We start from the raw sequence: 27,649 nt of genomic DNA, 5'->3' as shown, positions 1-27,649 counted from the left end.
GGGGCCTGGCGCTGGGGCCTTGGCTCCAGAGACTCATCCCCCCTCTCTGCCCCCTCCTGGCAGGGAGTTGCAGAGGGCCAGGAGGTCTCCCCTCAGCCTCCTCTTCTCCAGACTGAACCCCCCCAGTTCCCCCAGCTGCTCCCCAGCAGACCTGTGCTCTAGACCCTGCCCCAGATCCGTTGCCCTTCCGCTTGTGTCATTCAATGGCCTTTTTGGGGTGAGGAGCCCAAAACTGAACCCAGTAATTGAGGTGTGGCCTCACCAGTGCTGAGCACAGGGGTCAGATCCCTTCCCTGTCCCTGCTGGCCACGCTAGCGCACTAGCTGATGACGGTGTGGGTAACAGGTTATTTCAGATAATGAACATGACACCAGGAGAGTTCATGCTGTCTAATGTGAGCTGTTGCTTGTGTTGCTGTTAATAATAAAATATTATAAACCCATGCTTTAAATTGTTTAAACAATGTATTTTGATGTAGCCTGTAATAGCAGCATTACACTGGCATACCTGCCTGGAGGGGAGCACAGTTGTTAAGCAGCCGTTAGTATGATGGAGAGTTCACGTGTGATGTTCTCATACTGTCCTTTCTTCTGGAGATGAGGAAATGGATGTTCCCTCTTAAAGTAACAAAATGAACACTTGTGCGTGGGGTATGGGCTGTTAAGTGACCTCCCTGCAATTTCATCAAATCTAGTGTGTTCTGCAGTCCCCTAAGGACATTCAGCATTCTATCTCTGTAGAGACATCCATCAGCCTTGCGCTGGAGGCCCTGCGGATGCGGGCTGTGTGCTGGGGTACATCCATCCACGGGACACGAGGGCACCTCCCGAACTGCTGTTTGGAATGGCAGTTCAGCTTCTAAGCTGGCACATGGCTGCCTTTGTCAGTAGCTTGTTTCACCGGTGTTGCTAGCTGCTGTGGAAGGTGGAGGATTTAAGTGCTTCCATTTATTACTTTGATCTCCAGTCGCACAGAAACTCTGCCATCTGCTGGGAATGAACGTAATGGAGTTCACCCGGGCCATACTGACACCGCGCATCAAAGTTGGCAGAGACTACGTTCAGAAAGCCCAGACCAAAGAGCAAGTAAGTTTTGGTGCTTTAAAGATGAAGTGAAACTGTACCTCATCCTGATTAGCTCTTAATAAGGAACATTGGGTTAAGTGTGTACTGCCACTGGTAAAAATCAATGGTAGAGTAGAAGAAACCTTTCCCTTTCCTTGACCTTCTGCTGGTTTCATCCTTTAATGTCATTGTTGTATGTATCAAACATGCAGAGAGCTTTTGTTTTTTTATAGAACAGTTTAAAAACAAGTTTTTCATAACATTAATCAAACTACATATTCTGCTGCTTGTTTTCATTCCTCAGTGGTATTAACTCCATTAAACTTCTTCTGTTACTTAGTTATGTGTGATAACATCTGTGTGTTCTTTTGATGACTTCTCCAGGGTAAATAAACTTTCCTGTTTGGATTTTCAGGCAGACTTTGCAGTGGAAGCTTTGGCAAAGGCCACCTATGAACGCCTCTTCCGCTGGCTTGTTCACCGCATTAATAAAGCTTTGGACAGGACCAAACGACAGGGAGCGTCTTTTATTGGAATTCTGGATATTGCTGGATTTGAAATCTTTGAGGTACTTCAAGATACAGATAATCAGACTTGCGTTTTCGCTTTTATTGTGTGTTCAGGACTAACTGTAGAGTCACTTAATGCATGGTATTCCAAGGCTGCAGGAGGGTTTTTGTTTTGTAGCATGCAAATGGTTTGACAACACTAAATTACAGTGCTAAAAGGTCATACTTTAGTCCAAATTGTTCTTTTATATATGATATTTTTTCATATATATAATTAAACTAATAACAGGGAACATAAGAGACTTGTATAATGTATTTTCTAATTTTCTTTGTTATATTTGAGTGTTGCAGAGTTTGTAAGGTCAAATTTTCAACTTTCAGATACGTGATAAATCCTGTCACTGAATTATTCTTGCTTGCTAATGTTATTCTTGTAGTTGAACTCCTTTGAGCAACTCTGCATTAACTACACCAATGAGAAGCTTCAGCAGTTATTTAACCACACAATGTTTATCCTGGAGCAAGAGGAGTACCAGCGAGAGGGCATAGAGTGGAATTTCATTGACTTTGGACTGGATCTGCAGCCTTGCATTGACTTAATCGAAAGACCTGTAAGTTTGTGTGTTAATAATCCTCTGAGAAGAGGTTAGCCTTCCAAGTTTGTATTTTACTGCCTGCAAATTTTAAGACTGTACAGGCGTTTCTTGTGGTGCTGTCACAAAAAATGAATTAACTCGAATGCTGAAGTCCAAAGTCTAAAATACTGTGAACTAGTAAAAGGATTTATCCTCACAGGATTTTGCCCTGATGTTACAGTAGAATGCTGAGCTAAACTACTATTTTTATACTTTTTTCTGTAGTACTAATGAAGTACTTAATCCTGTTGCATTCATATTAAACCATGCCATTGTGTTACAGGAGCTGTAGAGTGGTGGCTCAGAAAGCTTTTCTAGACTTAACGGCAAACTTTTTTTCATTTGTGATCAGTAGCAAAATTCCTGAGACTTCTTTTAGGGTAGAGTTTTCTGCATAAATTTGCCTTACAAATAGGAAAACAGTATCTTAAAGGTGGCTTTAATCACTGTGCTTTTTAACTTTTTTTTTTGGTTGCTTAAAATATGAAAGCTGAAGAGGGCTTCATAGAGCAGGAGGACCAGTCGGGGGACAACAAAGATCATCATTCCTGAAAGTTATCATTCTTCACGCCTCAGAACTATGCTATCAAAATTATTTTGACCTTTTAAATTAAACCTAGGGCATTGCAGTTACTACTCTCTACATTTCTGTGTGTGTATTCTAGAATACACATAAGCTGCCAATGATGCCATGCTCCTGAAGAGCAGAAAAGCCCATAAGCTATGTTCTTGTTTTTATTTAGAGTAGGAAAAGGGAAATATTGTTTCAGTTATCAAAGGTTTGTACTTTGTATGTGGAAGTCCAGAAGGTTCTGCCTCCTTGGAAGGTAAAATCTCTGCCAAAAACCCTCATGGGGTAAGTGCTTGCTGTATGCAGATGTTTAGGAGAATATGCTAAAATACATCAAGTTACTTGATTTTTTTTTTTTTGAAAAGCAGATGTCAATACTTTTATAATTGTTCCGTAAGTGTGATGCCATGTAGTAGGCATATAGAAACATCTCTCTTCAAATGTGTAATCTTTACATTCAGTGGAAACTTTTTAAGTGTAAATCCCCTTATATTACATTATAACCCCCCTTTTTTTTCTCCATTGTCTTCCTCTGTGCATCAGTCTCCTCTAAGGAATATAATCCTGTTAAACAATTCTCCAGCTGTAAAATACAGACATTGGTTGTTCCCTACTTCATTTTAAAAATACACAAGCCTTCAAATGGAGTACTTAAATTATGGAAGGAGGAGAGGGAGTATAGAAAACTGTGCTGGCTGCTCAAATGGAGCCTGCTGAATCTCTTTGGATGCTGGTACTGGATATCAATGCAGGGCTTGGCAAGGGAAGGCTTGGCGGCTGCCACAGTAGTATCGAGTGGCTGGGAGGGATAATTGTCTTGAGTTTAGCCCACATTAAAGCATGACATTAACTACTGTGGAAATGTGGATGAGCTGCTGTGTACAATGTACGTGTCACAGAAATTTTTAGATAGCAACTCTAGAGGTCATCTATTCCAGTCTCTGCTCAAAGCAAGGCTCTAGGCAGCACTAGATCAGGTCAGTCATGCCTGACTCTCTATACATTGGAATGAATTTGTTTGAACCAGTTATGTTCTTCATTGGACTGGACTCCCCCACAGCTTGTTTTAATATAAATAAAATTTGAATCAGTTTAGAAAACTCCTTATTGTGGCTTTCAGTGATGCGGTTTAGATACCAAAATATTTTTAAAAAAATAATAATTAAATATTAATGCAGATTAAATTCAACTGAATTTCAGGCAAATCCTCCTGGTGTGTTGGCATTACTGGATGAAGAATGCTGGTTCCCTAAAGCTACTGACAAGACATTTGTGGAAAAATTGGTCCAAGAGCAAGGAACCCACTCCAAGTTCCAAAAGCCAAGACAGCTAAAGGACAAAGCAGACTTCTGCATTATTCACTATGCAGGGAAGGTAAGGGTTAAATGTTAAATACTTGGTTATAAATGTTGGGTTTGGGAAAGTACTATTCAGTATAGATAACAGCTCTAGAAATACTTGTGCAGGAGGGTGGCCTTCTTTAAATTTCTTGAACATATTCAGGAGAGCTGGGATGGAACTCGTGTTACCAAATAGAACTGAAAAATAGAAATGAATACAAATTAAGCAAATATTTGAGTTCCCTTTGATTTTGTTGCGAGGTCTTACAGGTGAGTGTTTTTTCAGGACTTTATTGAAAGGAATCTCTTCTGAATATCTGTATTTCCAGGATGATAGTAGGGCTGTGTCAGTACCATCTTTACTTTTATCTCCTCAGTTCACATAAAACTTTCTGTGTATCCCCTTTTGTAGGGAAGCTGATATTTTTTTTCATTTTTACTGTTAGTTCAATCTTCAGCCACCTGCTGAGGGGGACAGAGCTCAAGTGGATTGTGAACATATCCATGAAATAACAGTGATTCTTGTACTTGGTGATCATGAAGGATCCACAAAGGCTGTGCTTTGTAATTAGTTTCATAAATAGTTAAAACTTAATCCTAGTATGAGTTTTTGCCCTGATACTTAAAAGAAGCAAGTTGTGCAAATGATTAAAAGCTATCTTTCAATTTTCCTTTAAAGTACTAATGGCTTGTTGTTATCTATTTGTTAATGCCAGTAGTGCCAACTAGGTAACTGTGGCAAAAAGTGAAATAAAGAAATTATACATTTTATTGTATCAATATTTAAAACATTATGAAATCATCATTGTTACTGCAGTTCATAACAGGCTGCCTTTAGGTAATCAAAATGAAGTGAAACAGCTTGGTGCCTGACTACCAGGAAGTAATTGTTCTGAAGAATGGTTTAATTCTGCCAAACTGAGTGGGCATTTCTGGAATACTGGCACTGCATATCCTCCTCAGACAGAAGGCATTTTTCAGTTTTTGATCAGCATGTGTATTCCTTCAAAACTGAAATAATTCATAAAATAGCTTTTCTTGCAAGAAGTATTAAGATAACACTCTTACTTGGCTTTGGATGCTGGAAGCATTTAAAGGTGGCTTTCCTTCCAAAGTCCTTATTTAAAAGCAGAGGACTTTCGGTTCGGCTGAATCAAAGATGTGCTAGTCTATATAGAGGTTTTACTGGGCTTATGGAATTTTAGGGCTCTCTTTTGGGTTGGGATGAAACACATGTTGGTAGCATTGAGTTTTCAACTGCTGAGCTAAAGTTTTAATTGCACACCACAGAATTGGTTCTCTTGAGCTTTGTTTTCTTTATAGAACAAAGTGTTTTAAGTATAACAGCTATAGTGAAATTAAAAAAAAATCGTGCTGCAGCACATCCTTAATTTACTCTCTAGTAATTTAGATAAAGTAATTAGATTCTATATAATAGAGTTCTTTTTACAACTTCACAGTGAACAATAAAGCCTTATTTTGGCAATAACACGAGGCTGAAAATGTATACCAGCTATTAGTAAGCAAAAGTTAGATTGCTAAATTTTTAAGAAAGCTCTCATTTACTTTTCCAAAAGAATAATAACTTCTTGTGGTACTTTGTTCTAAGGAGGCACAACTAACACAACAAGCAAGTATGAAGAAGACAATAGGAAGAAACATCAGTATAGTATTCTGAAAGCTTTTTTTTTATTATTTGAACCTAAAGCTGGGAGCTTATCTGATCATGTGCAACTTGGCTGCTCTGCAGGTAGACTACAAGGCAGATGAGTGGCTAATGAAGAATATGGATCCCCTGAATGACAATGTGGCCACACTGTTGCACCAGTCTTCTGACAAATTTGTTGCAGAGCTTTGGAAGGATGGTAAGAGATCATGTTGTGAGCACACTACTTGTTAGCAAGTTTTACCTTGTTGGATGAGTTTGGGGGTTTTTGTGCCTGCTCCCTCCTCACCCTTCACCTCTACATTGTAAATATCTACGGCATTTTCTCTGTTGTTTAGCACCAGAAGTACAACAAGGAAGCTGGGTTGCACCTATGGTCCCTTGCACATGTACCATTTCTGAGTAGCTGCTTCTCATGTTCATTACTTGAACTGATTCACTTACTATAATACTTATTACCCTGTGTCAAATTTCATGTAGAATCTTGTCCAGAACTCTTAGTTGGATTTGCTGCAGTGGAGTCCTGAACATAAACAGCTGTAATGGTTCTTGCTGTTAATAAAATGTGAGCACTAGCACAGTTGTTTCATGTGCAGTGGTGGGTGATATCCCGAAAATCTGCATATTCTAAAATAAAATTCATTAACAGCCATACTAGTGCTTAGATATTGCATATTAAAATAAAATACAATGTATTCCTATTTTAACTGTGCATTGTTCATTAGCTAGTTTACCTTCACATCAGCTGAAAGTACTTATCAACGTTTTTACCAAATGACTCCAAGAAGCAGAAATAGCCAAATAAATACTTATCAGGGACTTTTCTGTTCTAATTTTTAGTGTCACAGTATATTAATTAGAGTATATTTACATGTCACAGTATACAAATCCTGTAGTTTCTTATTCAAGGAGGCAATTAAGCTTGTGATATAGATGATGCAATAGGTTAATACTGAGTTTCCCTCTTACTTGGTTCAGCTACAGAGAGCAGTTTTAATGAATATATAAAGAACTTTTTGGTTGGGGATCTACTCCTTCCCTTTTGAGTACACGCACAGAAGCAAAAGTGTTTTTTGGTCCAAATATTCAAAACCTGCTTCCACAGATAATGGAAATGTGCATGGAATATGTTGTGGCCTGATTGCTTTTGTAGCACAGTTAAGTCTGTTTGCAACTGATAAACCTGTTCTGTATACTAACTGAAGTGTCTTGTGTATCTGCTCTTCTGTCTTTTTTTTTTGCTGTTTCTCTGCCTTAGAGATTCAGAATATTCAGAGAGCCTGTTTCTATGACAATATTACTGGTCTTCATGATCCACCAGGTGAATGGATATAAAAACAGGAGGCCTATTAAAGGCAGGGCTGTTGTATCTACAGGAAAACCATTTTTGCTCGTAGGCTTGCATGAACTTTTCATTTCATGCTAAACTTAGGTATACCTCCACAAGGCAAATGGTCTCTGAGTGCATACCTATTGAGTTGCTGCTGCATACATATAGCATCTATATTTTATGCATTGCATTTAAGCATTGCAGATCAAAAGGTTTGTTGCTTCCTAGTTCCATGTTGAGATACAGAATTGCTTAAGTGGTAATTCTGGGAGCCCCAAGCATTTGAGAGAATGTATAAGCTTTGTAACACTATCAAGCTTCTTTCTGCAGTCCAACATTGACGAAGCTTTGGAATGTTTTAGAATGTGGATGTATTCTTTTGCGAGGAGAGCTGAAGAATGTATTGAAGTGTCAGAATGAGTGCTGCAGTTTTAGTGGGGGTAGTAAGTGAAATAAACTTCTTCCAGACTTGTTGGAATTGTTCTTCTATATAAAAACCTCTGAACTTTATTATTTCCCTTTGTAGAAGCTGCACACGTTTTCTGGGGTATCAAGAAATCAACAAATCCACTTATTTGAAATGTCTTTTTGAAGACGCTTTAGATATTTCATCCAACCTTTTCCTCATTCTTCTTGTATTACTCTCCCCAAGTTGATAAATATGCGTATGTGAAGGTTGTGCCTTCAGACTTCTGATCTTTACTTGGGTTTATCTTCTATTACTCATGATACATCACATACTTGAGGAAGCTAGTGGTGTTTCCTAAAGTAATTGCTAGAGGGTTTGACTTCAGAGGCTTTAGCCAATGGATGATTGTCCAGTCGTGCTGTTCAGTAACTGTTCTTAACCTATAGAGAAGGCTTACGTTTAATAATCCTCTTTGAAATATGAATAACTACCTTACAGTTGGAGGACAGAGGGAAGCAAAGCCAAAGATGCACAATTATCAGATATGTTTACAAAATTTTTAAAAAGTATGAGGCCAAACAAGCTGAATGGTGTCTAGTTGTTAGTGGTGTCTGGTGGGTGCATGTTTTTAATATTTACAAACTGTTATGTTCATCCTTTGTAAGACTGATTTCCAGTAATCTCTATCCCACTTCTGGTTTAGAACTGAATTCTGATTCAAAGTAAATATTTGGGATATGATCTTATGACCAATGTACCACCTACTTACTCTTGTAACTTTAATAAGCTGCTTAGATTCTTGTGATCAAAACTGTGTGGAGGATCTGGGCTCTGCTCTTAACTACATGCAAGACTTACCAGTGATTATTCAAAACTGTTGCCCTGTATTTTTCTGATTTTAATTTTATTTTTTTATAGACCTTTGAAAACTAGTTGAAAGTGTGAGGAAAAAAAAAACCAAAACAAACAACCTATTTTCACTTCTTTGTCATACATGAAACTAATTCTGGTAGCAAAGCATAATTGCCTCTGCTTTGGTCTGGATGAATGTGAAGATAACGTCACAAGATTGTAGCCTACATATAATTGCTTCTTTCTGCTGGCCAGCTTGGATTTCATGGCTTTCACACTGATACATGCTGTGTATTGGCTCAGTACTAAGAAATGCCAGCTAGAATTGTTAAGGTCCTAAGCCACCTGTGTATCTTTTTAGTGAGCTGATTAAATAATTGTTAACATGCACATGGAATCATGTTTGTGTTTTTTGCCTAAAGGTTTTAATGATGGCAGTCAGATTTCTAATTTGTGCTTCTGAGGAAGAAACCACAGAGATCCTTACCCAAAATGTTAAAAAAACCCCAACCAAAACAAACTCTATTCTGATGCTTTATGGCAATGTTGGAGTGCTGTGGTGTGCAGTTTTGCTGTTTAAAACTTGTCTTTTGGCTAGGGAGGTCTTTGCAGTTGTATATAAAACTCAGAAGAATTCTTCAAAATAGCAGACTAGCAGAAGTCTGGCAGATACTTTTTTTTTTCCCCTCTTGTCACTGAAATAACATTATTTCCAACTCTTCTGTAAATAGTTATGCTTTCAGAACACTTTTGAATATTCAACGAAACTCAGACTTAATCTATATAATTACAAGTGAGTCTTCATTTTATGCAAATATGCACAGATGTCTGATTCCAAATGTTCAACTCAGAAATACTTTGCATTGTAAGAATTCAAATAATTGCCAGTTTCCAGGCAGCTTTCTATCACTTAAAAGTTAACTTAAAGAAAGTAGCTTTACTGGTCATGTAGAACTGCAAGTAAAGAGCTGGATATTTTAGTCTGTACCTACTAAAGCTACACTATTCTGCTGTATAAGTTTGTGGCTTTTGGTTCCACTGCTTCTGCACAACGTCCCTAGTACATGCTGACTGCCTTGCCCTACTGATGGCACCTTCTGTCATTTGTTCCGCAAAGCTTCTGCTGCTGCACTGTTGCTCCTTTTTCTGCCTATTTTTATACCTGACAAATATTAAAGTCCACTTAATTATTTTCTCTTGTCCTTCCAGTGGATCGTATTGTGGGTCTGGATCAGGTCACTGGAATAACAGAGACAGCTTTTGGCTCTGCGTACAAGACCAAGAAGGGCATGTTTCGCACTGTTGGCCAACTGTACAAAGAATCTCTCACCAAGCTGATGGCAACGCTCCGAAACACTAATCCCAATTTTGTTCGCTGCATCATTCCAAATCATGAAAAGAGAGTATGTACTACAGGCCACTCCTGTAATTCTTTCTCTTTATTAGAGCTTTTACATGCATTTTAAGTTATGCATGCTGACTGTGTCTTCCTTTTGAAATCATAAGCCAGGTTTCACAAAACTTTCACACTGATCAAATATCTTCTTAGTATCCCCTGCACATCCCCTTATTTAGACAGTTGACTTTGTAGAGAGTAGCCTGAAAAACTTAAATTTCAGTTTTTCATTAATGCAAATTGAGACTAAAAAACATGCTTGCTTTGTTTGTGCAGGCTGGAAAATTGGATCCACATCTGGTTCTAGATCAGCTTCGTTGCAATGGTGTTTTGGAAGGAATAAGGATTTGTCGACAAGGATTTCCAAACAGGATAGTGTTCCAGGAATTTAGACAGAGGTAACAGCAGGAACAGTTTTTTGAGTTTTTTATGAGATAAAGTTCCTTATTAAATATCTGAAGACACCCCCAACCCCCTTCCCCAACCCAACTGGAAGAAAATACAAAACAATGTGTGAGGTCTTGAAGGGGCTTGAACTTGAAGCAGTTAAATACTACAAGTTTATTCTAAAGACAATAGGGAAGGGGGAACAATCTAAAATGGACTGTGGGAAAAACTTTCTGGAAAAATTCCTTAGCTGTGCTCTTGGTAACTATATCTTTGGGTTTGTAATAATGTAGCTTATTGTTGAATGTAAAGGTGTATTTTCATTTGACTTAAAGGTATGAGATCCTTACTCCCAATGCAATTCCAAAAGGTTTCATGGATGGTAAGCAAGCCTGTGAGCGTATGGTAAGTGTTTCTACCTAAATATTGTTAAAACATTGGAAAGTTGAAACAAAAGTTGTTGTTTTCTTGATATAAAAAAACTCAACTGCTTTCCTGTCCATTTAGATCAGAGCCTTAGAGCTGGACCCCAACTTATACAGAATTGGACAGAGCAAGATCTTTTTCCGAGCTGGTGTCTTGGCACACTTAGAAGAAGAAAGAGATCTGAAGATCACAGACATTATCATCTTCTTCCAGGCAGTCTGTAGAGGATACCTGGCTAGGAAGTATGTGTGCTCTTACAATTTCATTTTCTTGTAGTCATCTTGTCTCTTTGACAGGGAACTGTGCATTAAAGCTTCCACTTGAGGAGAGATTTTCTTAAAGTGTGTTGCCTGATAAACTGTACCTGTATTCAAGGTATTAGGTGAATTTTTACCTAATAAGAATGTACACCTTCATTCCTGAACAGTATCTTCTTTACTTCATATTGTGTTTGATACATGCAGTTGTTTATGGTATAGCTAGTGGCTCCAAAACTGTGTCTTGTCCAGTGGAGCAGGAGGATCCTGAGAGGTACTCTAGAAGGCTGTTTTCTTGAAATTAAGAGACAGTTCAGCATCTAATCCATCCTGACTTTTTATCTTTTTAAGAAAAAAGTCTGTTAAGAGTAAGAACAAATAGCGTTTGTAATTATAGTTTTGAAAATGGTGAGTCTAGTTCTTGCTCTGCCCCTTCGTGTAAGGAATGAGTGTTCATAAATCAATGTAGTCACCAAAACTTAAAAATAAGCCTATTTATGGTCTGCAAGTGTTCTAGGGCTGGGTAACCTTAAAATTAAACACGGACAGATGATAGGCTGTATTTAACACAAAATGTTTTGCTCTTTCTGTCTTCAGGGCCTTTGCAAAGAAACAACAGCAACTGAGTGCACTGAAAATCCTGCAGAGGAATTGTGCTGCATATTTAAAGCTTAGGCACTGGCAGTGGTGGAGAGTCTTCACAAAGGTTTGTTATAGTCTGTGACCTTCTCTGACTTTTGTAAATATGTGAATGCAGGTTCTCACTTGTTCATTTCAAATCTTTACAGGTGAAGCCTCTTCTTCAGGTCACTCGTCAAGAAGAAGAACTTCAAGCCAAAGATGAGGAGCTAATGAAGGTGAAAGAAAAACAGACAAAAGTGGAGGCAGAACTTGAGGAAATGGAAAGGAAACATCAACAGGTTTGTCTTCAATATCAGCTTTTGATATCTAGAATGTGAATTGCACTACATCCCATCTGAGGGAGCCATGTTGGGTAGACACTGGTGAACAAAAGCACTGACAATCAGGCAAGCCTTTCACACTCAGCTAAAATCTGGAATAGGAAGATAGAGCATGACCCATTCCTCCAGGAATGCTGAAACATCATGTTAACAAAACTAAACTGGTTTTGGCCTTTCCTAGTTTACAGAACTTCAGTAGCAGTGTCATTTTCCTTTTCAGATGCATTTTCAGAGTGGGATACTTCTGTGGTGTGCATGTTCTGTTTAAGATGTGGGGAAGCAATTATGACAATTATTGGACAAAACGGGAAATGAATTTATGATAAGTAACTTTAATAAAAAGCTGAAAGAGTGTCAGTGAAGATAGACATGTATTTATCACTGTGGTAACTTTGAGACATGCTAGAACTGGGATAGATATCTATCTAGAAGGTCATAGCGTCGGTTCCTGTTGGTGAGAGGGCTGGCAGGCGTGGCCTGTGAGGAGTGTTGAAGGACACTGGATTTGAGTGGGCTGAAGGGTGACCTCATTGCTCTCTACAGCTTCCTGAGAAAGGGCAAATGGAGATGGAGGTGCTGATCTCTTGTCCTTGTGATCCTGTGACAGGATGTGTGGGAATGGTTCAAAGCTGCATCAGGGAAGGTTCAGGCTAGATATTAGGAAACACTTTTTACCCAAGAGATTGCTTGAACACTGGAACAGGCTTCCTAGAGAGGTGGTTGATGCCCCAAGCCTGTCAGTGTTTGAGGCATTTGAACAATGCCCTTAATATGCTTTAACTTTTGGTCAGCCCTGAAAGTGGTCAGGCAGTTGGACTAGAAGATTGTTGCAAGTTCCCTCCAACTGGAACTATACTGTTCTGTTGTCAAGTTTACACAGTAAGAATTAATGTGTTCCAGTGACTCCCAAGGGTCAGCTTCAGCCCAGCTACCCATGGCATTGCTCTGTCATTGTGCAGGAATGAGTGCAAGGAACAGTCCAGGCACTCCTCTCATCTTTTTGCTGCTGGTAGAACAGGGCAGGTGGAATAGGTGCAGTGGGATTTGTTCCTGAAATTGGGAGGATGAGTGAATATAGCTGTAACCCTACTGTGAAGGCTGGTGGACTGCTGATAAAGCCCCCTGCTAAACTTCTTTGGGTTTGGATGTTGATGGAGTCAAGAACTGTAACAGAACTTGGTCTTTAAGTAACTTTCTAGTTGGCATATATATAATCTCTCATGAGAGACTTTGAAATGTTATTCTTACTGCTTTACTCATTTTGTGTATATTTGCAGCTTCTAGAAGAGAAGAACATTCTTGCAGAGCAGCTGCAGGCTGAGACAGAGCTCTTTGCAGAAGCTGAGGAGATGAGGGCTCGCTTGGCTGCCAAAAAACAAGAGTTGGAAGAAATCCTCCATGATTTGGAGTCCAGGGTTGAAGAGGAAGAGGAAAGAAACCAAATATTGCAGAATGAGAAAAAGAAAATGCAGGGCCATATTCAGGTATACTTCTTGGTAACTGGAAATGGAAAAGCATGCAAACAGGACAGTTGAGGATGGGGAAGCTCCCTCAACATCTCTATGGCACGGAGGAATTTAGGTCCTTAGCACCATGTGTGGAAAAAAAATCAACTTTTGTTTCTTTTCTCTTCCTGTGTTCAGTGTGTTCAGCTTCTTGTGGTCTCCAGGCATGTGAGGGTGAGGGAAGAAAAAAAGTCCAAATGCCCTGTTGGTAGCTATAGTGTATGCAGACAGAGTATTAAAGATATTGAGCACTTTTGGGTGGGGAAGAACTGGGAATGACTGCATGGGGCTTACCTGCTTTCTTACAGAAACAAAGGCTGATGGGGGATGATGTAACTTAGGAGATAAATGTTCCTTTTTGACAAATCCAGTGAATATCATGAGGAATATTCCTTCTTTGACTTTTATGAAACTATAACAACTCCTCCAAGATACTTGAGCTTTTTTGTGAAAATCAGATAATTCAAATGGAAGCTTCTTAAATTATGGGGACCTGAGGGAATGCCTGAGAACTTGTCTTTCAAAATATTCAAGGTACTGAATGGGTACAAAGCCCGTATCTCACAGCTCTTGATGCCTTTTAATAAGTGTCCATTCATGTGTTGCTGACAATCTTATTTAAAACCACGAATGAATAGAAGCACAGTACAGCATTGCTTTTCTAATCATATCTAGCTAGTATCTGAACCGTTTCAGCTGTCATATTGAGATCTAGATTCATACTGAAGTCAGGAGATCTGTTTCCTGTAGCGTGTCTTCCTAGGCACTTGCTCTTTGACACCAGACATCCTATTCAGCTGGAGCATGCTAGGAAGTCTCTTGACATAAATCCTGATCTAATGTGGTTGTCATTAAGTAGAATTTTTTTATTTTATGTTCAGTATTAGGAAGGTGAAAAACTCTGAAGCGAGTGTATGTTTCCTAGAGTGCATATTTCAGCCAAAGCTGAAATACAGAGCATAAAAAATGCCATGTGTATCATGTGGCCTTTAATTTCATTACCAGTCATTAATACTATAAATGAATCCAGCAAAGCACATGCATTTTTAGTGTTAGTTAGGGCAGGTTGCTTTTCAAAGTAGTACATCATTTTCATAAAGTTAAAAGCAACAAAAAAAATTAACACATGGGGAACCTGGAAAATGCACAGATGCAATTGCTTTTCTCCCCAGGACTTAGAGGAGCAGCTTGATGAGGAGGAGGGAGCTCGACAGAAGCTGCAGCTTGAAAAAGTGACAGCTGAAGCCAAGATAAAGAAAATGGAGGAAGAGATCCTACTGTTGGAGGACCAAAATTCCAAGTTTTTGAAGGTGAGACCAGTATGCATCGTGGAGATTCTCCACATAAGTAGTAGTGATGCCAAGTGATACCTCTCAAAACATTTGAGACTTCTATTACATCATCTGTAATTTTTACATTATTACATTATCTGTAAAGCTTGCATCTGAAGGCTTGAACAGCTTGAAGCTGAGACACTTAGAGATTCTTTTGAACTGACCTTCAAAAAAGAGGTATTTGTCATGCATTCTTCCCCTTTTCATAAGTCTTCCAAATCTAAGAGCTGGAGACAGTGTTTGTCGTTGCTGCTGTTCTTTGCAAACAGATTTCCAAAAGTGTACAACAAATGCTGTCCTAAACCCAGGCCTCCCATGTGTTAAATTCCAAGTCTCACTTTCTTGGAAAACAAATGTTTGTGTTTCTGTGCTATTCCAGTTGATCCTTACTACTGACAGGTCAGTCACTTGAAATAAAATCTGTATTATATACACTGTTTAAAACCTCTGTATGGATTTTGTATATTCAGTTATTTGTGCTGCTTAGAGACTCTTCAAATTGTGCTTCAGAAGTTATTCTTTCTCCCCTTTCTTCTAACTAGGAAAAAAAGCTGATGGAGGATCGAATTGCTGAATGTACTTCTCAGCTGGCTGAAGAAGAAGAAAAGGCAAAAAACTTGGCCAAACTCAAGAACAAGCAGGAAATGATGATCACTGATTTGGAAGGTTTGTTCTTACTTCATTTACCTGTTAGCAGCTTGAACATCGTGCTAGAAGGGAATGAATCCCTTGTTACAGTGTATGTGCTATCTGGTCCAGCCTGCTAAGTGTAACCTTATATGTAGATACAACAAGCTGTTGTTTTTTTCTATCTAAGTCTTGAAAATAAGTTGTGTTGCTTGCAACACTTGTTGCATCTGGCTGCTCAGTCTTTCTCATGTTTAGCTTGTTAGGTTTTCATTTTTTGAGAATCCATTTCATTATAGACACACTCAGAAATCCATGTTGTTGCATGCATCCCTTAGTAATAAGGTAAAATAGCTGTCTCTTGGGACGTTGCTACACTTTTCTATAATAACATACTAGAACAATGTATTTCTGGAAGAATGTTAGTAGGTATTCATTAGGCTTCCAGTATTTTTTGAATAAGCAAATCTGAATTGTTTTTCTTAATGCTTTGCTTATCTAAAATGGTTCCACTTCTTTAGCCATTTATTTCTGATTGTTTTGCGTGTGTTGTCAAACTATATCTAACCTTTCTTGATTTTATGGGTTTTTTTAAAATTACTTATATAGCTATTGTAAATATCTATTGTGCAATATTAATAAACTGCCAAGTCAAAATTGCAAAATATAAGGCAATGTTACACTCTGTGCCCTAATTTGGAAATGGTTTTTTCACTTACTGTATTATGGTCAGTCATACCACATATTTTAAAACTGATGTACTTATGGAAGAATACCAAAGTTTAATCTTATCTGTATAGGAAGGTATTGAACTAACAGGGATAGTAGGTGATTGATGTACCTTTTATTTAAAAATTCAGAGATCTTAAGATGGGCATAAGTAAGCTTTGCTCCCTGGAGAATAATGCTTAAGTAGTTGTGTGCTTGAATCAGGACTAGTGTTTCTGAAGTTACTTGACAGATGTGTTTTGGTTATGGTACTGTTCCAAGACAGATGACTTCAGAAATGGAAATTAAAGCTTAAATATAAGACATGCAATTTATTGGCTAGTGAAGCACAGTAAAATGATATCTACTCTTGGAGATGATTCAAGAAGCCATTAAGGTCTCTCTCCTAGGGTCTTGGCTAGGCACTGATACTTGGGAAAAAAAATTTAATTGTTTACTATGAACTCTTCCAATTGCAAAATTGAGTCTTGTGACACTGTTCTAACTGTCACTCACCGGGATTATAATGTAAAAACAGAGAAGTACTATTTTTTTGAATGAGGAACTGTTTAGAGAAAACCAGTGTTATTTGAGGTTGTTGGAAATCCCAAAGAGCCCTGGGTGGCTCTCAGAGATGATTCCTGAACGTGGCTCCCTTTCTGTGTAGAAGATGTCCTGATTCAGTAGCAGGTTTAGGAACAGTGTGAGGGAAACCTCAGCTGAGGACCCACAAAGTATTGAACAAGTCTAATAACTTATTTTTATGCTAATGCATTTGGAATTGTGCTAATGCTATGCTAAGCAAAACCTTCCTCTTAAATGTATTACATACCTGGTCATTAGCTAGCTGTAAACAATGCAGCTGGTAACTATCTTAATCAGACAACAGGCAGATGAACTAAATGTGTTTTATTGCTATGACACTGATAACTGGATAGTTTTCACAGAGAAATACCTTAGGGCAGGAGTATCTCAGCTACACAAGTAAATTACAGGAAGCTATCAGGGTTCAAAGTCTTGCTAAATACCAATGGGATGTGAGTTGGTGCCACACATACTTGCGAAAACAGTTTATCCAAGTTTTCTTTAAGTTGTACTGTTTTCCAGTAGACCTTTTGGAGTCTAGCCTAGCCCTTCCAAAACTATGCAAGCCATAATTTTTTTCCAGTCCATAGCTGATTTTCATTTTTGAATCTTGATGTCTGTTATTATCTGGCTTAACAGCTCGAACTGCTCTTCTGTGAGTTTCCACTCCTTATTTTCTATCAAGATGAGGTTATGTTTCTGTTCTCTTATTTCAAACTTTTTTCTCTACTCATTGACTTTCTTGACTTTCTCTATAAACGGTACAGTTCTACTTTGTTGTTTCATCTTTCCCAGTCAGCTTTCCAGCTGCAGACTGGAGAAGGAATTGACACAGTATAGATTAAACTTCTCACCCTTACTGCCACCCCATGGCCCCACCCCTGAACCGTCTGAGGATGACAAGAGAAAAAATTGCATATAAATACAATTCTTTGCTTCCTTAGAGCGCTTGAAAAAGGAGGAAAAGACCCGTCAAGAATTAGAAAAAGCTAAAAGAAAACTTGATGGTGAAACAACAGACCTACAGGACCAAATAGCTGAGCTGCAAGCCCAGATTGAAGAACTGAAGATCCAACTGGCCAAGAAAGAGGAAGAACTTCAGGCTGCTCTTGCTAGGTCAGAGCATGATGATGCTTGTGACTACAGAAGTGTGGTAGAAAACTGCTTCCCCAGACAGAATTTTAGCTGACTGCAAACGTATCAGAACGGGGAATGTTAAAGAAGCCAGTTCACATTTGTATTAGAGCATCTCTAGACACCAGTGCTGTGCGTAGACATGGCAAAAAAAAGTAATTGTGTTGTTTGACTTGCTCTACAAAGCTTCCAAAAAGTTCCACCAGGGTGTAATAGTGTTTGGGCTGTGGAAGCTTATTTAGTCTCCTAGAGTTCAGTCTCAGGAGGAAAAAAACCCCATGTAATTCTGTGAGTTGTCTTAACAGGGTACTTCCAGGGATTGGGTTTTTTCAGACATCAAGGCTTCTGTGGTAGTCTTGCAGTCACACGTTATGATATAAGCTAAATACATTTTGTAATTTTTGAGTAATGGTCTATAGTTTTGCACAAAGAGAAAAATCTACAGACACTGCATTTTTGGGACATGTTGAGATCTACAAAATTGGAATACCTGAATGTAAACTCGAAAGCTTGATCATTCTGATAGTGCCTCTGTAGTACCTGGGGCACTGTGCTTGTCAGGATTCTGAGAATAACAGTAGAGGCTTTCTATCTATGAAGATCTAGAAAGTCAATTCTATTCTAGTTGAAAAGTTAATATATCATTTATGTACATAAATAATGCTAGACTGTTACGAGAATAGATCTGAAGGTATGAGCTATTATTAACTGTTGTGCCTCTGTTTAACAGAGGTGATGAAGAAGCAGTTCAGAAAAACAATGCACTGAAAGTGATAAGAGAGTTGCAGGCTCAAATTGCAGAACTCCAGGAGGATCTTGAATCTGAGAAGGCATCGCGCAACAAGGCAGAAAAGCAAAAAAGAGATTTAAGTGAAGAGTTGGAGGCTTTAAAAACTGAACTGGAAGATACCTTGGATACCACTGCAGCACAGCAAGAGCTGAGGTAGAATCATATGTCTGTGTAAAAAGGCACCTTTAAAATTCATCTTTAGTTTACAAAAGACTATAATGTTGATTTTGATAACCCTTGATGCTTCCTCTAGGACAAAGCGTGAGCAGGAGGTGGCTGAACTGAAGAAAGCAATTGAAGAGGAAACCAAAAACCATGAAGCACAGATCCAGGAAATCAGGCAGAGGCATGCTACTGCCCTGGAAGAGCTCTCTGAACAACTTGAACAGGCCAAAAGGGTGAGAAGTAAATAAATTACAGAAATACACTTTTCTGCTTCAGGACTTCTTATAAGTACCATAAGTGTTGCGGTCCCCTCCACTGGTATCTGCAGAACTAAGTTGTCCTCTATACACACATAACCATTGTAAATTGAAACAAATACATCATGCTGGTTTGAATATATTGTAACTATTAAACAGTCTTGGCATCTCTCTGAAGTGTTCATTAGACTTCAAAATGGCACACCTAGAGATAAAACATGTAGTAGTAGTCTGTAGGAATTCTCCTGCAGTCCACATGCTTATTTGGTGAAAAACAGCTTCTCTGCATGAGTGAACTGCAGAATACCTCTAAATAAGGTAATTGTAATGTTGGCACTCACAAATTACAAACTGTGAGTGCAGGTAGTGTAAAAGTTCTGCCAGCCACTCTTAACCTCATGCTTGTACTGTGACCTCTAGTGCTGGATCTCTGGAGTGCCTTGCCGGTTTGCACAGCTGTAGTGTGTTCTCTGGTAACCACCACAGAGCAGGCAGGAGGCACACCTGGGTAGCATGGTTCCTACCAGTGCAGCTTGAGTGCCTTGTTCAAAAGCAGAATTATTCCAACACTGCCAAAGAAAAGAAGTATCTTTAGTTCATGAAATGATAGTTTTGGTCATTCATAAATGTATGTGTGAACAACTCGTATACTGTAGTAATATTGTTATGTAGGGAATACTTCAAGCTTCCTTAGTATTTTAAAATAAGTGAGAAATATAGTAGTTACAGCTGGTGGAAATCATAGTTTATTCACCTGAAGATCTTATGAATGTCTTCTGCTCCTTGATCATTAAATATTCTTAATAAGAGCATGACAAGATAATACCCTGCAGTCTTAAGCAAAGGTCCTGTGATGTGATGTCAGTTCTGGTGATACACTAAGAATGGCACTTAAAGGTCCCTTATGCCAGTTACTGCTTTTTTTAAAAGGTTTTTGACAAATGTCAGTGCAATGGTGAAAAGTGCTTTGTTATGCATTTCCAGGCTGCTATGCCTACTAAAATCAGGGCGGCTTTAGTTGATAGCTGTCCTTTTTATTTCTGTGATATGAGCCATGCTGATCTCTTAATGGGCACATTCCTTCTTACTTACAGTGCTACTCATACAGTCATTTTACAGCAGTGACGTCCCAGATCTTGTTAAATTCATAGAAGTATGTTTGATCCTCACTTTACCTGTGATATCTGAGAGTGAAATAACTTGCATTAACTTAGTCTTTGGCCAACATATACAGAATGTTACATGGCAGCATTTTAAACACTCCCTACTTACAACTTGCTGAGCACTTGTTTTATCTCTGAACTTGTAAACCCAATTTGCTGGACTGAATATCTTTTTTTAGCAGAAAACTTTATTCATATGTAACAAAGTGTTGAATTTCTTTCCTTTTGTCTTTCATAGTTCAAAGCAAATCTTGAAAAAAACAAGCAAGGCCTAGAGTCCGACAACAAGGAGTTAGCCTGTGAAGTGAAGGTACTGCAGCAGGTCAAGGCAGAGTCTGAACATAAGAGGAAGAAGCTTGATGCTCAGGTACAAGAGCTAACTGCTAAGGTCACAGAAGGCGAAAGACTGAGGGTGGAGCTGGCGGAGAAAGCTAACAAGCTGCAGGTAAGGCTGTAAGTCCTAAACTGCTGAAACATAGTCAAGAAACTAAAAGTCTTAACCATCTGCAGAAATGACTTTCAAAGATGCAGCTCGGTCTACAGGAACTGGGCCTGCAGTTGACATGGGAGGTAACCTCACTCATGCACTGTCATGTACCTGAGGGCACTTAAAGTGGTGACGTGTCTAAGGTGGAGATTGCGGACAGCCATGACATTAATCCTGAACTTTCTGAGCTATGTGAGAATCAGAGTGGCTTTTAAGTATGTGGCTTCCCATCCTGGAGACCAAATCCTGTAGGAGGCTCTGCACAGGCAAGCTGCTGACAGCTGGCCTCCTGGTTTTTGACTTGGATATGGAATTGAGCAGATTGGGCTGAGCTCAGTCGTAGGTGTGAGTGAAAATGCACTGATTGATGGTGGCCACAGGTTTCTTTTGTGCTTCAAAATTGGGAGCTAGGCAGATAGGGATTGCAAGTAAAGGCCCAGTTTTCTGGGAAATGGCGAAAATATGCAAAATGCAATCAGGACTGACTTAAACCAACAGCAATGAGTACTTCAGGTAAATCAAACTAAAGTACTTCAAAAATGGAATGGCCCAGTTCTTTTCAGAGGAAGCGTTTGTGTAGTCTCTCACTGTATATAAAAGTAGCATGGCCTAAAATAGCAAGAAGAGCTGGCACCTGGCAGTAACCTTTTCTCTTGCAATGATGCTTTAAACCCAGCTGCTACCCTGATAATCCCTGAATTAATGGTCACATAAAATATATGGTCCTATAATTAAAAATAGAATTTATGTATGAATACAGATATTGGAGTGATGTGCTCTGCTAAATAGCCATGCTTAACTCTTGTTATGTTATACCGTGTAAGTTCAAGACTGACGTCCAGCTTGAAGCTTCTAGCCAAACTTCAATATTTTTAGCTTGTTTTATGTCTCTGTTGGGATCTGTTGTTGTCTTGCCATACCTGGAATTCGTTGAGGTTTATGTTCTGCAGTTCCAGCTCCCAGTGGGATGTAGGCTTTGCAGTGAGTCAGCTGCATGCTGTTACCTTTAGACCACTTGCTTTGCAGAACGAGTTGGATAATGTCTCAAGTCTCCTGGAGGAAGCAGAGAAGAAAGGCATTAAGTTTGCCAAGGATGCAGCTAGTTTGGAATCTCAGCTTCAGGATACACAGGTGTGTGTGCAGTAAAGCTTGAACTTTGCGCTGAAGCTTTGTTCCTCATTGAAATGCTAACTGCGTAACAAAAATACATTTTTCACTCATGGTTTGGGAAGTCCCTTGGGTAGAAGCTGTATTTCCTATTGAAGTCTAGTGAAATGTGATGTATAATGATTGCTCAGCTACATGTGGAGCCAGTTTTTCATTATTTAAGATTCACTGCTTGATAGACTGTAGCCTTTCAAACTGGTCTCTGTGGGAGATAAGAATTAAGTCAAAGAAACCTTTCTAAGTAGAATGTTAATGTAAAGATCCTTGGGGTATATGAAAGGCATGAGGGACAATATCCTGTCTTTTACTGACAGCTTAAGTTCAGACTGACAGTATTTGTTTTTGAGTTAAATAATGCAGCTTTATGCATGTATTCATCACTTAAATACACTCTATTTTCCCCTTGTATTAAAATGCTAATTTTGACTACTTGAATAATGCTAATCACAATTAGAGAGCTCTCTGAGGAAGAGGGTGGAGGAGAGGGGATGGTGGTTACACCTTTCATTAGTTTCCATTATGACAGAAGTTTCCCCTGCCAAATTACAGCTATCTTTAAACTGACCTTTATATTTAAGCAATGGAGCAAAACTTGGAGGCATGCTGCTATTGCAGGATTCGCTGCTATATATTCTTCCCATGTGGTTTAAAATAGCTACTCTATATGCTTGTCTGAAAAAAGAAAAATTTTGAAGGTGACTTTTGTGCTCATCCCTTTAAGGACAGAATATTATCATCCATTAACTTATAGAATGGTGGCATGGATTCCCTTATCAGAAACATGCTTTATGAAGGTTTAAGTGTGCCCAAAATGAATGATCAGTGCTTATTGGAAAACCCAAATTACGGATGTCTTCATAAACATGTCCTTGTGCAAAAATGCTATGGGAAAAATAAATCTGAAAGTCCATATAGAGGAGGGTGGTAGCCCAAGGCTGCAGTGAACACATTATGAGCTTCCAATATGCCTGTTTGTGTAACAGGAGCTGCTTCAGGAAGAAACCCGCCAGAAACTCAACCTGAGCAGTAGGATTAGGCAGCTGGAAGAAGAGAAGAACAACCTGCAAGAGCAGCAGGAAGAGGAAGAGGAGGCCAGAAAGAACTTGGAGAAACAGATGCTCGCCTTGCAGTTACAGGTAAGCTGTTGTACATGGCAGAACTTCTGCAAGGCCTACGTGTTCCAGGTGAGATGAATTGGTGTCCTAAACCCCTCAGAAAAATGTCATGTAATTTGCACACGTACCTAGACCAGATTTTGGAATAAAATTCCTTGTGGTGTTTCTCCACTGCAATAATGACCAGTACAACTAACTGAAATGGACAGAACTTTCCCCTACTTAGTATCCTACTAACTCACAATTTTTGTGTTACTCTAGCAGTAACATCTCTTTCTGGTTTTGTATTTTGGACTTGGTGCCTTTCTTTCCTTCTCATGACTCACTGAGGAACATTATTTTCTTCTGTTAAATTTCAGTTGGCTGATGCTAAGAAAAAGGTAGATGATGACTTGGGAACCATTGAAGGCTTGGAGGAAAATAAGAAAAAATTATTGAAGGATATGGAGTCCTTAAGCCAACGCCTAGAGGAGAAGGCAATGGCTTATGACAAACTAGAAAAGACAAAGAATCGCCTGCAGCAAGAGCTGGATGACTTGATGGTAGACCTAGATCATCAGCGCCAGATTGTTTCTAACTTGGAGAAAAAGCAGAAGAAGTTTGATCAGGTAGTCTAGTTTCCTGTCACCTTGTTGCTTTCTATGATTTTTAAATGGCATCTTTTTTGTATTGTTACTGCATAAATGAGCCTCATATAAAGAAGGGTCTGATGAGTACTGTGGTTATTGATAAATCTTTTGTGAACCGCTTGGCCTTTAAGAGTAACTTGTCACTTATAATTTCGGTGAGCTAAATGCCAGCTTTGAGTCTTGCTAGATCGAGTAATAAGCTCTTTATGTACAAAAAGGAAATCATATTGGAACAAAAACTTTACTATTTTACTCCCTCAAGATAGACCTAAGAAAGGATGTGAAGACTGAACGATGATAATAGTACTAAACTTACTTAATCTTGATTAGTAGCTTGCTCTCCTCATCTCATCCCAAAGTAGCTGTTTTCTTACTAGCACTTTGGTCAAGATTGAGAGACTAGACAGCTTCTAAAGGTCAGCTAAACTTGGAGCATTAACCACTTCATGGTCTAAGCACCTGAGGCAGGAAGGACCTGTTTGCGTAGTACTTATGAGATGGATTAATTGTTTCTTATATTCAGATGCTGGCAGAAGAAAAGAACATTTCTGCCCGATATGCAGAGGAAAGAGATCGTGCTGAAGCAGAAGCAAGGGAGAAGGAAACCAAAGCACTGTCTCTGGCTCGGGCTTTGGAAGAAGCTCTGGAAGCAAAGGAGGAATTTGAAAGACAGAACAAACAGTTGCGTGCAGATATGGAAGACTTAATGAGCTCTAAAGATGATGTGGGCAAAAATGTAAGTACAGGTCCACACCCTGTTTTGTTATATACTGCATAGGGCATAACACAGGAAAACTTCCTGGCTGGAGAAATAGATTGGATGCAAAAATAGAACTTTTTGAAGCTAATTTATAACCCAGAATTCTGGAGGAAATAATGCTCAGAATAAGAGGGTGGCCTATATTCACGTCAGGACTTCTCAAACAGTGTGAAGACGTGGGGAGCAGAAGTTGCTGGCCAAATGACTAATGGTACCTGCACTAGATTTAAGAGCTTGTCTCATTACTACTTTTTTTCTGTGACATTGCACAGCTCATCTCTCCGACCATCTGCACAGATGTTGGCGGAGTTCTCTAATACAGACTTAGAGATGCTGCTCTGCCTGTTCTGATTCATTGGCCAATTCAGAGCATCACAAATGTAGTGTATTGAGTTCGTATAATGTCTTATTTTGCTGTTAACTGCTGATGTTGAGATACCTGAAGGAGAGGGTCTGATTAATGTTTGTGGTTTAGGTTCACGAACTGGAAAAGTCAAAGAGAACTTTAGAGCAACAGGTTGAAGAGATGAGGACTCAGCTGGAGGAACTGGAAGATGAACTGCAGGCCACAGAAGATGCTAAGCTTCGTTTGGAGGTGAACATGCAAGCTATGAAAGCCCAGTTTGAGAGAGACTTGCAAGCCAGAGATGAACAGAATGAAGAGAAGAAGAGGATGCTGGTTAAACAAGTATGTTTGTTTTACTGTACTTCAGTTACTTCCTACTTTACTTCCTACTAGGGTGTGAGGATCTTTTGCCAAAGCTCTTTGGCTTCGGTGATAACTTGCTACCAGAAAAATACAACTCTTTCCTTAAAGATCCCATCCTATAGAACTCCTAAGCAGTGATCTTTATAAGCAATAGAATAGGTCTTGTTGAGGACTGGCCACTGTCAGCTGTTAGTCTGTTACTGTTGAGTGTTTTTGAAGGACTAGCATGTAAGCAGAGGTTTGGCTGTTGCTGCTGGGGTGTATTTCAAGGACTGGGGTATGTTAGTTGGACTTCCAGGTTCATCCTATTTGGTGCACAGGAACAAATCCATGGATGCTGAGAGAGACTGGAAGACTGTAATTAAGTGAACAGATTCCTAAACTAAAATTGTGGCAAAGATTTGCCAGACTTTAGAATTCTAGTAATACAAAGCAGGTCAGAAGAGACTTAAGAAATGCGTTTAAGATTTCATGCTTGTAAGAGAAGATGGTTCTAAATTAGCATCAAGCTTTGAGGAAAAAGCAACCAATATTCCAAGATTTATCACAAGAAAACAAAAATGTACAGTCCCTAAGAATCACTAATATAGAGATCTCTTAGAAATAAACACGGCTTGAAGGGCTTTTGAAGTTCACTGCAGTGCAGAATTGCTATTATCTTGCACTGGACAAGAGCTCTTGTCATAGCATGAGGAGGGAGGTTTGCTTCAAAACAAAATATATTCTTTCATGTTGGTAACCTGTGGCATTTCTGGCTTGGCTTTATTTTTGCAAAAGTTTGGCTTAATTCATGTTGGCTTGCTGCTTAGGTAGTTCTCTGTTTTGTTTTGAAAAAAAAAGTTGTTGGTTTCTAAATGCTAGTAGCACATCTGTTTCAAAGGGAATGATTTAATTTTCTTGAAAATAAGGTGATTCTACTTATATTTCTCTTTATGGTTCAATCAGAATTAGTGACATCTGCCCTAAATGTGGATAGACGTGCTGGGCAAGAAGCTGATTGCTGACTAGCTGAACAGATGAAATGGAAATGCTTCAGATGCTGAGTTATTGTCTTTGTTTTCCTTTTTGTCAGTTGAGAGATCTCTGCTTTCAATTTGCGGATATATTTTTTTTTTTTTTTGCCAGCTGCATTGTCTTCCCATGTAGCTTGCATTCTTTAGTCTTCTCCAGTTGAGTAATGGTAACTCTGCTCTGCAAAGGCCTTTTGGAGTTGCTGATCATTTTGTTAGGATTTTGTTTGTCCATTCCTGGAACTGAGCCTGTTCTAACCTTGATTTCACAGGTGCGAGAGCTGGAGGCAGAACTGGAAGATGAGCGCAAACAGAGGGCTCTTGCTGTGGCAGCCAAGAAGAAAATGGAGATGGATCTGAAAGACCTGGAAGGTCAGATAGAAGCTGCAAACAAGGCTCGAGATGAAGCAATCAAACAGCTACGTAAGCTCCAGGTAGGCACAGCGAACCGACTGAGCTGCTTTCTCTCCTGCTGACAGTCTATCTGAGGGTGTTGCTTGTCATGAAACACACCTGTAGCTCAAAGGCAAAAGGAGTTTCAGACTCGACTGTGCTGACATAGGTCATAGAGTATCTGGCCTGAACTTATCACCTGCTCAAAACTCCTCTCATCCTTTTGTCAGTAAGGAGTGAAGATTGTCCCCCATGTACTTCTATTTGGTAGTCATCTTTTTCTTTATGTCAACACTTTGAGTAAGGATTTACTTGAGAGTTGCTTTCTAGGCTGCATTTTTTAAATTTTTGGTTCTTTGTATCTTTGAATTTACTGATTTGAGCACAGCTTTTGCTGACTGCTGCTTCCTCAAGTTGACCTTTTTAACGCGTTTTCAGCCAAAAACGCTCCAGAGAAAAAGGAGGAGTAAATTTCAGTTACTTCTAAAAGGTTCCAAGATGTCCATTCTTTTTAGTTTGGCAAGAAAAAAGCCGTCTTTGTGTCGAGAATTTTTTTCCCATTTTCAGAAAAATATTCAACGTTTGTTAGTATTCAGTTTTGCCAAAAATCTTCAGTGCCATGGCCCAAAGCTGCAGGAGTAGGAGGCCATGGCGAGACCATGTAAAGCATATGGCAAATTAAATTGCTTTTCTGCCCTGTCCACTTAATTCTTTGGCAATCCTCCTTCAACTGAATGAGGGCAGTTCTGGAACTGAGCCCTGGTTGAACAGGGAGCATAGATTAAAGCAAGAAATGCTGGTAACTAGCAGTACCCTGACTTGCCAGTCCAAGAGGACAGGGGACAGTGAGAGAGTTCATAGCTGACCTCCGTCCACTTTCCTACAAGCACCTGAAATAAGAGCTCTCGTGACTGGTGGTATTCTAAAGATGCAGGTACAACTTAAATGCAGTTTCTCCGACTCAACTCTTTTAGCATCTCAAGTCAAACTTGTGCGGATTAAGATCTCAGTCTGTGTTAACGGTGTTTAAGGGATCCATAAGCACGTGCTTCTAGCTGTGCAGAATGGGGCATTGTGTTACTTCTGCTCCAACAACAGTTTCTTACCTGTAATAAATTTTGGGCTTTATAGTCAATTTAAGTCCTTTTTAAAAAGTTATTCCAAGAGCTTTACTCTGTAAGTTTCATGACAAATGTAATTGAGCAGCTATTTATTACTGTTTTTTCCTACAATATACCAGATAAGTGAGGTGAAGTCTTATAATGTGATATTTCTGACAAGGAATGGTGATGGAGAGATGAGAAAAT

The 27,649-nt window shown here is 39.1% G+C and overlaps 1 protein-coding gene across 3 annotated transcripts in view; it reads left to right on the top strand.

Moving 5' to 3' along the window:
* The window catches only part of MYH10 (myosin heavy chain 10), a 104,154-nt gene that overhangs the window by 70,164 nt on the left and 6,341 nt on the right, over positions 1-27,649 (top strand). For 2 of the 3 annotated variants that reach the window (XM_074922326.1, XM_074922325.1), the window contains 24 exons: positions 967-1,085; positions 1,480-1,632; positions 2,011-2,184; positions 3,980-4,153; positions 5,870-5,984; positions 9,586-9,779; positions 10,049-10,170; positions 10,495-10,564; positions 10,667-10,827; positions 11,440-11,548; positions 11,631-11,762; positions 13,082-13,288; positions 14,482-14,619; positions 15,186-15,309; positions 17,508-17,679; positions 18,428-18,640; positions 18,741-18,885; positions 20,311-20,517; positions 21,586-21,690; positions 22,710-22,862; positions 23,201-23,449; positions 23,994-24,206; positions 24,706-24,918; positions 26,222-26,383. In XM_074922326.1, coding sequence (XP_074778427.1) covers positions 967-1,085; positions 1,480-1,632; positions 2,011-2,184; positions 3,980-4,153; positions 5,870-5,984; positions 9,586-9,779; positions 10,049-10,170; positions 10,495-10,564; positions 10,667-10,827; positions 11,440-11,548; positions 11,631-11,762; positions 13,082-13,288; positions 14,482-14,619; positions 15,186-15,309; positions 17,508-17,679; positions 18,428-18,640; positions 18,741-18,885; positions 20,311-20,517; positions 21,586-21,690; positions 22,710-22,862; positions 23,201-23,449; positions 23,994-24,206; positions 24,706-24,918; positions 26,222-26,383 — 3,824 coding nt within the window. Of the gene's footprint in view, positions 1-966; positions 1,086-1,479; positions 1,633-2,010; positions 2,185-3,979; positions 4,154-5,869; positions 5,985-7,043; positions 7,107-9,585; positions 9,780-10,048; positions 10,171-10,494; positions 10,565-10,666; positions 10,828-11,439; positions 11,549-11,630; positions 11,763-13,081; positions 13,289-14,481; positions 14,620-15,185; positions 15,310-17,507; positions 17,680-18,427; positions 18,641-18,740; positions 18,886-20,310; positions 20,518-21,585; positions 21,691-22,709; positions 22,863-23,200; positions 23,450-23,993; positions 24,207-24,705; positions 24,919-26,221; positions 26,384-27,649 lie in introns of all 3 variants that reach the window. The other variant, XM_074922324.1, reaches the window with a different exon arrangement.

The sequence above is a fragment of the Athene noctua genome, chromosome 18 (assembly GCF_965140245.1).
Source record: "Athene noctua chromosome 18, bAthNoc1.hap1.1, whole genome shotgun sequence".
Classification (NCBI taxonomy): domain Eukaryota; kingdom Metazoa; phylum Chordata; class Aves; order Strigiformes; family Strigidae; genus Athene; species Athene noctua.
This window is presented reverse-complemented; position numbering and strand designations above follow the sequence as displayed.